This window comes from Alligator sinensis, unplaced genomic scaffold (genome assembly GCF_000455745.1).
Source record: "Alligator sinensis unplaced genomic scaffold, ASM45574v1 scaffold569_1, whole genome shotgun sequence".
NCBI lineage: Eukaryota > Metazoa > Chordata > Crocodylia > Alligatoridae > Alligator > Alligator sinensis.
The window spans coordinates 1069515-1079791 of record NW_005841914.1 but is presented as its reverse complement, the minus strand read 5'-3'; the positions used below and the strand labels follow the sequence as shown (position 1 = coordinate 1079791).

Sequence of the window (10277 nt, the reverse complement as noted above, 5' to 3'; positions counted from 1 at the left end):
CCGGCCCTGGGGGGCGACCCCTCGGCCTCATGGGGGTGGGGGAGACCCCCCGTCTGCGCCCTTCCTCCTCCTCACCCCCCCAACTCCAGTGACACTCATGGGCTGGGCAGAGGAAGGGGCCCAAGGGCCCAAAAAGCCCGTCTCTAGAAGGAGGCCTGACGATGTCCATTAAGCGCCGTGACCTCATCTGACCCCATCAGCCTTTCCTGCCCAAATGCAAGGGGGGTGGCCCCGATGATCTCGTAGAGCCCCTTCCACCCCGAACAACCGCGAATCTGACACGCCCTGCCCCGCCCTGGCCCTGGCCCCCCGGGGCCGCAGGTTGAACACCTTTGTGTCTAGAAGTTTTTTTAAAAAAAGCCAATTTGTAAAACTATGCTCCGGGAAGAAAACTTTGCCAACGGCAACATCTTTTAGCCGAGTCCTGTCGTAGCAACTAAACCGAATTTAGGGGTAACGTCGGCGACGGGCGCGTTTCAGCCGTGCCCCCCTCGTGGTGGGAGCATGGCTTGAAGCGGGCCCAACTCCCGCCGCCTCGCGGGCGGGTTAAGGAAAGCTGGAAAAACAAGTCTGCCTCGAAGCGTTCATTTTTAAGGGACTGTGCTACGCTGGGCTCAGATGCTTGTTTCTGTTCTAATACCGTGTAGGTTTCTGGCTAAATATTTGCGGTGCGGATGAGAAATTGGCAGCGACCTGTTGACTTCTATATTAAAAAGGAAGATGCCAGACTTGAGTGTGGACCTCTGAAAAAGATGGTAAGTGAGAGTTGTTTGGTGTTTCTAAATCTTTGGCTTATGAAGTTGGGGACAAACGTCTTGTCGGTGCGATCTCCTGAGAGCGATGAGCGACTCAGTGTCACTTCTGAACGGAGAGTGCACTTGGCAGTAGAGCGAAGGTAATAAAAATTCACATTTGGATCTAATAACCAGACACGAAAGCCACCTGGAATGTATGCACCAAGTTTCTCTCCGCTTTCTTTTCTTTTTGGCTTAGACCTGGCCAAAAAAATAAGAGTATATGCCTACGTTGTTTCTTCATAATTTTGTAAACCAAATGGATGCTGAAAGCACACCTATGCTAACACAGTTGATTGTTCTTAGCTATGAAATCTTTTAATTAGCTCTTAGTTTCCTACACCGTGCCCTCATTTGAGTAAAGGGTTAATTTTTTTTGCTTGTCTGGTCATTTGATTTTAAAGGAAATGCAGGTACGGGCAAGGAACGTACAGCTTTAGTAAAAACTTGAAACTTTTCAACGCTTTACTGTACTCAAGATCAGGACTAAGAATGTGTTTAGCATTTTGATATTCATTGTTTTCATTTTATGTCTGTTTATAAATATATGTTACTGTCTAAACCATAAATAGTTTTCTTTGGGGCTCTTAACTTAAACTGAAAGTGGAAGTCCTGAAAAATGTACAGCGTATTCAACATGGAGCTCTTTTGTTTGTGTTCTTGGCTTTGAGTTTTTGTTTTGTCTAATTGTTTTGTGATTCCCGCCCCCACATCCTGACCAAACTATATCCTCCTCCTGTTTAAGTTACAAATTCTAAAATTTTACCTCCTTTGGACTGAGATTTTATGTGCAGTGTCCCATACAGAAGGCTTTTAAGGGTCATACAGTCTTTCCTTCTAAAGTCAGAATGACTACTTAAAGTGTTTTCTAAGGTGATGGTAACAAAGCTGTTACTATTTCATGACTGGGAGCCTGTGCAAAATGAGTTAAGTGGTCTCATTTATTTCCTAGTGAATTAGTGTCTGCAGCACAAAACCACTGTTATAATTGTGACCTGGATCTTTAGGATATACTATATTAGCTCTTTCTCTAACCATGCTAAAGCAGGAGTGCGGGAGAGATCCATACACTAGCGGCAAAACTTTAGGAAACATGCATATGTTATGCACAAATTTATACAAATGATAAATTTGAGTCTTTTGTTCTGTCTGACACCTTTCATTAACATTACACGTCCTTATACTGGTTACTGGTATCACTCAATTGTCTGAATGTTCTTAGGGCACAACCTTCAAATTACTTTTGGTTTTCTCTAACCCCAAGTCCAGTGCTGCAAAACTTTTCTTAGTATAAAGTTTACAAGAAATAAGCTGGTGCCTTGAGCTCTAGTTTGGAAGTAGAAGGGGCATAGAACATTACAAATGATCTTTGGTCTTAAAAACAGTTATTGGTATTTGGTCTCATTTTTCTATAGGCAAATATTGGTTCAAACAAAATAAAATACTGCCTTTTTTTTTTTTTTTGAAGGGAAGGAAGATCAAATCACACTGACAATTCAGAGGCAGATAATCTCATGTTCTATTTGTGCAGGAACAGCTGCAGGGCAGATGTTCTAGTTCAGTGCAATCCACAGCAGCTGTGAACAAGTATTTGTCCATAAATGCAATGGTCATGTTGATTAGTAGCCTAATGTATTTCAGGAATGGAAATATAAGAGATGTAGAGCCTATCCCAAAAAGCTATTTGTCCCCCACAGGAATAAGCATCAGTCATTCTGAAAGTAGCTAGTTAGGCGAACGTTTTCTTCTGCAGAAGGAATTCGATTTTTCATTCCTGAAAGATAAATATGTTTTAGATGACAAGAAAATACCTGTTCAAATAAATAGATTTCTCCTCTGCTTCTCCCCAATATTTAACTTTTATTATACTAATGAAGGAAGTATTGACGGGTGCTCATACACAGTGCCAAAATAATGAAAATTGATCCTCACCTGGCTATAGCAACCAAGGACATTTTCTCAATGGAGGTCTAGTTCAACATAAAAGCAATATTTTGTCTTTTGGGGATGAGATGTAAAAAATGATTGATAGATAAAGCAACTTCTCTTGGTGTATTTTGTGAGCCTCAGAAAATGTTAAAAATACATGCACTGTTACCAAATGATTTAAAGCTTTAGATCTGACTTCCTGGGCTGGATTGATTTGAAAAAACATAAAAAATAGTGTTGGTTCCCCTGTGCTCATTCACAGCAGCTAAGATTTGGCCAAAAGTGCTCTAACAGAACATTGATGTGTGTGCCCTTTGTAAGTAGCTTTGTGCTGAATATATCCAGAGAGGCTGTGGAATCTCCATCCTTGGAGGTTTTTTAAGACCCAGCTAGAAGAAAACTTGACTGGGATGATCTGGTTGGGGATGGTCCTGTTTTGAGCTGGGGGTTGGACCAGATATGACCTCCTGAGGTCCCTTCCAACCCTAATTTTCTGTTATTCTAACTATAGGCCAGGTGTTCAGAAACCAGAAACGGGTCTACTGTCATCTGAAAACTCTAGTTGGGGTGCTTCCTTTAAATCCATAAAGAATCGGGGGTGGGGTTTGTTCTTGATAAGTGTTTGGGTAACGTGACAAACTTTCTCTCTAATCTGATGTTTTTGAATCCTATTTGTCATTTCCACTATGAATCGCAAGCCCACTGGCTTTTAAAAGTGTGGGTATGTAAACAACACCAAAATTTTTTTTTCAATTAGAATATATTCAATGAAGGTGTGTAACTCTGCAACATTTATCCTTTACACAGGTCTCATGCAAGGTAATCTTCATTAATCCACTATTTTGCTAGAGGGGCTTGGCCATTTTACTTAACTACCACGTGCATCTCATCTACACTATCAGTCCTTTCTCACTTTGGTTTTTTTGTACAGCTGCTGAATTTGTAGTTGAATTGTAGCAGAAGGACATTTAAAGCACATCTTTGTGGAGTCCTATCCTGTAAACAAAGATGAACCCACAACACTCAAAGCAAATTTGTTCTTTCTATGGTGATAACCCTACACAGATTTTTATGGCCAGAGTGGGTGTGTGCGAGTGGGAGTGTGTGTTCCCTGTTTTACAATTATGTAAATTGCAGCATGGATCAACTGTGTGTCTTGCACAAGTAACTGGGAGAACCAGAACTATAATTTAGGTCCTATGCTCTAATTTCGAAACAGTCTGTCTCCTTCAGTTATCTGAGAAGAATGCTGAAAATGCAGTTTTGAATAAAACTTACAGTAAAGGCTCTCTGACACCCAACAAGCTGCTAAATAACTCGTTGACCAGCAATTTGGTAACCTAACTATGGGTTATACATTTGTTCCCATCCTGCTTTTAAGCTACTTCTCAAAATCTGAATCTTCCTCTTTCTTTCATAACCACTTTTATTTCTGAACTTTCTCCCCCAAAATCTTAAGAGCCCATTGTCTAAGTTAAGATGACCCCAAATTCTCTCTTCCCAGTGCAGGATATTCAATAACATTTTGTAATGGGAAAGCCAAGTGTGGCAGAGTTAATCCAGTCACTCCTGAGGCTCATTAATTCTCTGTAAGTGTCTCATTCTGGAGAACCATTTCATTCATGGTAGAAATGTACCACTTATATCCTTCAATTGCTATAATCTACCTCACCAATAGCGAGTCTAATCAGGTGCTGAGCCTTCTTCTGCAGTCTTAAATTATCAATGTCACCTAGTGCCAAGGGCATAATGAACTTGAACTCACTGACTGCTTATCATTTGGCAGTAGTGTCATTTTATTCATGTGTACAAATTTTAAACTTGAGCTGAGGAAATCATGCAAAGTGTCAGACTGACATGACCAAAGACTTGACATCACTTGATTAAGCACAGTAATAGGTATTGAAGCAGTGCAAGCTTTTCCCACACAGCTCTGCCAAAGTGCCTAATTCAGCCCTAATTGAATGGACCACATGTAGGAGTAAAACAGGATTTCTTTCTCTGTCCTTCAGCTCTTACTCTTTAGGCTCGAAAGAGCCTCTGGGGTGGAGGGTGCAAATTGCGAAGGCTGCTAATGTGAAGTGGATGCTTCTTTCCCACAAAACTGAACTAGTCCAATTTTTGGAGTTAAGGGATGTATATATGTGCACATGCACATGCCCGCGTCTACAAAAGTTAATACATAAACGTTTTGTTTTCCTCCGAGTTACCTGAAGTCAAAGTTGTTTAGCACAGTTTATTGACTCCTTATGCTTTCTTATACTTGGTCAGGGGTTACATTTACATGACTCATGCTAATTTAATAGTGTTGTGAGTTATTTAAAAGTCACCCACTGGAGATTTTTATAAAACAGGTTTTTCAATACAAGTTTTGGTTTATGAAACGAGACATGTGAAGGCCCACCTGGAGCTTTCAGGCTGCAGTCAGCCACTTCTAACTTTCTCCTCTTATTAAACCGCAATCAGGATGTCTTTCATGTTTCCAATTTTCCTCTTCTAATATGAAAGCGGAAATTTTAAAAGCAGCCAAGCTGCAGGCATAGCGGCTCAGAGACGGTTCAGAGAAAATAGGTCTGGCTGCCATACACTACACTGACTGCAGAGTGTTTAGATGACATGATGGTGACATAGAAAGGATCTGAACAACACAAAGGCATGGGGAATACACATTTTGGTTATTTGAACATGTTATGGGGAGAACGGAATAGGTTTTCACAAGGGTTCTTTGAGGCTTGGTATAAAAAGTGGGGAAAAGAGACTGTACATAGCTTGAAAAACTGCGTTCTGTTTTAAATATGGATAGCCTGGAAATAACCTCATTAAATTATTGCTGCCAGAAATCATTCCTAGCTGATCCTCTGCTTCAATTCAGTAATATTGCACCTTCACATCCTGATTTATGCTTTAGGGCCGTGCGTGCAGGAAGAATAACTATGACATTGCCTTTCTGAAGAGCTGCACACTCTCTTTCCTGGTCCCAATCCCTCCCAGTTCAGTGCTGCAGCCAGAGTCAGTTGTTGTGGGGAGGTTTTATCAGTGACGGTGCCAGGCAGTAACTGTTCCTTTTGCAATCACATTGATTTTTAGATCCTGGGTGTGGAATAGTCTCTGCATGGCCCTGTTGGGAGCAGACTGATAAGGCTCCTTGTTTCCTAGCAACCACACGTCTGCCATAATCAGAACCTGCCCCTCTGCAGCTGGAATGAGAATCCTGAATGTCTCAAAATTGTACCTTTAACCGAGGTAAGTCTTTCCCCTCAGACCCACTTGATCTAAAGCTTTTATATTTGATTAAATAACATTTCAGCAGAAGTTTCTTTTGGATGAAGAGGGGTTCTACTTTCTTTGTCTTTTAATGCTGCTTTATTTTTGTCCTCTTTTATTTAGACATCTCTCATCCCTGGGCATGGCAGTGCCATATGTCCTTCTCTTAACTAGACTCGTAGCTGAAGTTACCAGCAAATCCACCGAAAGTTCGGTATGTATTGTATGCCATAGCGCTGCACGAATAGTCATGCTGCCCTGAAGGAAGGGTTCAAATTTACCCTGTGTATATCCTGATCTTCTACCAGGAGGGATGTAGGTGCGTTTTCCCTTGCATTGTAGCTGACAGAGTGTTTGCTGCTTTCAAGAAAACTGGTGCACCTGGATCGCGGCTCTAAATGTCATTACCCTTTTTGTTCTTCCTCAGGCAGAGTTTGTGGCCAACAAGCCGTTTGTTAAACTGAGCAGACCCTGTCCAACAGGGGTGAAGAACTAGCCCTCAGAACAACATTTTTGATTGGATGTTGTATCCGTCCATTAACTTAGGTACCCAGTGAGATTGAACTTGCCCTGAGAATAGATTGTCTATCAAAGTACTGAACCCACCCGAGGCACACGTTTTGGCTGGAAGAAAGGCAGCTGGTAGCAGAACACCCACTGAAAAACATGATTTTAAAAGCTTTTTCCATCTTTGCAGGGGTTTAGGTTGTAGCCGTGTTGGTCTAAGGACATAGGCAGACAAGGTTCCTTGGGTGAATTTGATATCTTTTATTAGACCAAGGTCTAATAAAAGATATCAAATTCACCCAAGGAACCTTTTCCATCTTTCACACTTTATGGTAGTATCTTAGCTAGATACTAAGGCCTGCAATATAGTGACTTCAAAAAGTTGCCCAAGAATCGGCCTCTTGCTTTATTCCATAGCAAATGGACAGAAACCTATAACCTCTCTCCAGGAAAATTCAACCTACAAGCCTTTATGTGCACTAAACAGCCTATTTTCTCATTGATAAGTCTTTCTGGTTCTTTACTGTAGCATATCCTTGCCTCCCACGTTCTACTGACTCGGTAAAGTTTGTCCCTGTAATTAAACTTTATTATCTCAACTACCTCAGGAGTGAATGACACACTATCTGATATTTTTATTTCTCATCACCTGTGTTATCTGTCATGCTTGGGTACTAGTCAGTCTTTACTTTCTACCCATTTCACTTCAGTCTTTATGATTTGTAAATTAATTAGCTTGCTATTTTTGCAGGAGAATTTCATTTAATCATACTTAGCATTCTCAGTGTTGCACAAAATGCTACCTAGCAAGCTTACAAGATGGTAGCAGGCTTGTACTTCACAGGGGTGTTTTGTAGCTTTATTCCTATTTTACTGGTGGTAAAGATGGGTATGTGCCTGTAGTGAGCCTGTGCAGAGCTGGAAAAAGCTAGGGAGTTCCCAGCTCCCACCTCTGCTCAGACAAATCGCCCACATTATAAAGCATTTGGAAACCAGTCTTTTATTTTTCTTCTTGTTTTGGTTTTTAAGAAACATGTATAATTAAATAAGAAAGAATGGTCTTCAGGGACATTTTAGCCCTGTAAAGAAGATGCTTGTTCAGCTTTGGGCTGTTTTGCTTTTAACATGGAAAAGGATGTTATTGTTTATTGCAATATGGGTATCTAATGACAGAATGGCTTTTCCACTTATTTTGCTAGTAACATTTTCCTTGCAAAAACACTTATTTTTAAAATTTCCCGTATAGAGATTGGCTTGTTTACACCAATGTCAAGTTTTCTAATGAGTGCTTTTCTATAGTAGACTTCCTAAAAGTGAGAGCAAGTTTATTTTTTCATAATTGAGTCCTACTGTCAGTGCATCTAGACAAGTCAAAAAGAGCGGCTTAATTCAGTGAGCTGTCGCACACGAGCTTAGTTCTTGCCGTGATGCTGACAGTCTTACATGTTTGTTTTTTTTTATTTTAACTACAGCATCAATGCAAAGATCCCTATTTCTGCATGTGCTTTGTGAAATTAAGAGTCTACCCAAAAGTGTGAAGCATAGACAAAATAACAGGCTGCCTTGCCTTAGAGTGCAGGGAGAAAGACAGACCCTCAGATCTGTGCCAGGAGGAGGCCTTGCTCTGCTGTCTTGTCAGCAGGTTCCTGTATCCTGCAACGGACTTTTTGCTAGTCTGCCATCTCTGCGAAAGGGTGGGGACTGGGCTAATCAAGGTAGAGGATATATTGTCTTAACTGTAAATTGTGGGCCCATTCTCTAGAGGGGTTCCCCCTGTGTGAGGAAAGTTTTTGAAGCAGTCGTGGCCCGGGGAAGTCTCTGGCCACACAATTCCAGTGGATCTTTTGTGTCATCAGGACATGTGACTGGGGCCATCAGGGACCAGAACTGTTCTGGAAGTACAGCTTCTCGCAATGAAGGGTCCTTTAGAATCTGTTGCACTGTCAATGCTCCTATGATCTGTTCTTCTCCCCAAAGAAAGCGGCTAGGGGAAAATCTATTAATGGAATCTTGCTGTGATTTCTTTTCCATGGTCTCACCAAAGAAGAGAAAAATCTTTGGTAATAGCTGTAGATTTTTGGCTTAGCAAGTGCTGTTAAGGGCCATTCGTGAAAGCTGTATCCAAAGTCAGCACTGATGTATAGTGTTTTTACATTCATTCCCAAAAAACCTGGCCTGGGCAAGTTAAGCGTGTCATGTTAGAATGAAACAGCCTGTTCTGCATCCCTTAGTATTGTTTATCCCAAAAAGTGATGGTGAACTGACTGTTGCCACAGGTCTCACCTGCTGTTGTATTTTACCATTCATATAAACTGAGTAGGCGCAACCAGACATGCATGGACATTTGGTTTCCCGGGGACAAGTAGCAGCAGTGCACCTTGCACTACTGCTACTTGTCCCCGGGAATGCCCATGCCATGTGCGCTTTGGCACATGGCAAATTACACCAAGGGGTGGTAGGGGAGGCTGGGCCCCAGCAGCCTTACCTGGTGTCCCGGGGGTCTCCCAGGGCTGCAGCTGCGGCAGTCCTGCTGGCAGCTGCAGCACAGCTCCAGGCATCCCGGCTCTGCTTTTCAGCAGCATGTGCTACCCGGGCATGCGCTGCTCCAGGTTTTTTTCCTGCAGTTTGTTTTTTTTGTTCTTTTTTGACCCCTGGATATCCAGGGATCCAAAAAAAAAAAGTGGAAAAAACCCTGGAGCAGCATACACTCGGACAGCACGCCCTTGCAGTGCAGAGAATGCTGGACTGTGCAGTATGTGGTGCTGAAAACATGCTTGCGGTGCCACATAGTGCACAACCATGCTTGTCTGGACGCGCCCCGTGAGATTTGAGCCGTGTTATGTAAAGCCAAGAGCCGTGGGAAAAATGCTCTTTTTCTCTTTTTAGGTGTCGCAGTCAGAGTGTTGCATCGATGTGTTGGATGCCAACAGTACCTGTCCTGTCACCAACCAGTGCAGTCCAGGTAGTGTCACCTTGCTCAAGGGAAATTCCAAAGTATTTTTCTGTAGCCAGTGACAAAACAGAATTTAATTAACTGGAGAAGGAAGGAGGAGATACTGAATATCAGCATTTTGAGGAATGCTTTTCTCTTCTCACTGTGCCATATGTATCTTATAAAAGTTAGATTTTCACTGCTTTCCATTGGCATACTTGTTTTTAGGTTCTCACTTGGTACAAGTTACATGATGCAAAATGTGTTGTAAATTAATATTTATAAGTACCGGTGTTGGGTATGTATCACAAAAACGCAGCAACATGCAGCCAAAGGAACAGGAAGAAAGACTTCTGACTTGGCTATTGTAATACAACGGTGTTATCTTTTTGTTACAGGGAAATGCTGCATTCTCTCTTTCTGTCACAGTAGGCCTTTAAAGAAACCCTAGTTGATTCCCTCTGCTATTGTCATTCTCCAATAACGTTATGAAATAAGTTGAAGATCTAATGTTTAAGCTGAATTTAAAATTTTTAAATTAATCTGTTGTAGACACCAAGTCAGTTTAAGAATGTGCAGGCACAAACATTACTGACTCTGCTTTAAAACTAAAGAATTGAAAATCATATCACCCCTTTACCTAAGACACAGACCCTGCAGTCTGTCTTTTCCTTGCAGTAGATATTAAAATGCCAATTAAACGCATCTAACCTAAGTGCTTTGCTCTTAGTTTATTTAAACATTACTTGATTACTGCTTCCGTTTCTGTTCTTAAATGATGCGAAACGTGGCAAATCTGTGGTCCATAAGTTATGGAATCACGTTCTCTTATATTGCATTGTAAAATGTTA

At 41.6% G+C, this 10277-nt stretch overlaps 1 protein-coding gene across 1 annotated transcript in view; it reads left to right on the top strand.

Moving 5' to 3' along the window:
• Positions 1-10277, top strand: part of CUNH1orf159 (chromosome unknown C1orf159 homolog) — a 35197-nt gene that overhangs the window by 12930 nt on the left and 11990 nt on the right. The window contains exons 3-6 of the mRNA XM_025198148.1: positions 648-755; positions 5811-5966; positions 6111-6201; positions 9381-9456. Coding sequence (XP_025053933.1) covers positions 6130-6201; positions 9381-9456 — 148 coding nt within the window. The 5' untranslated portion in view covers positions 648-755; positions 5811-5966; positions 6111-6129. The remainder of the gene's footprint in view (positions 1-647; positions 756-5810; positions 5967-6110; positions 6202-9380; positions 9457-10277) is intronic.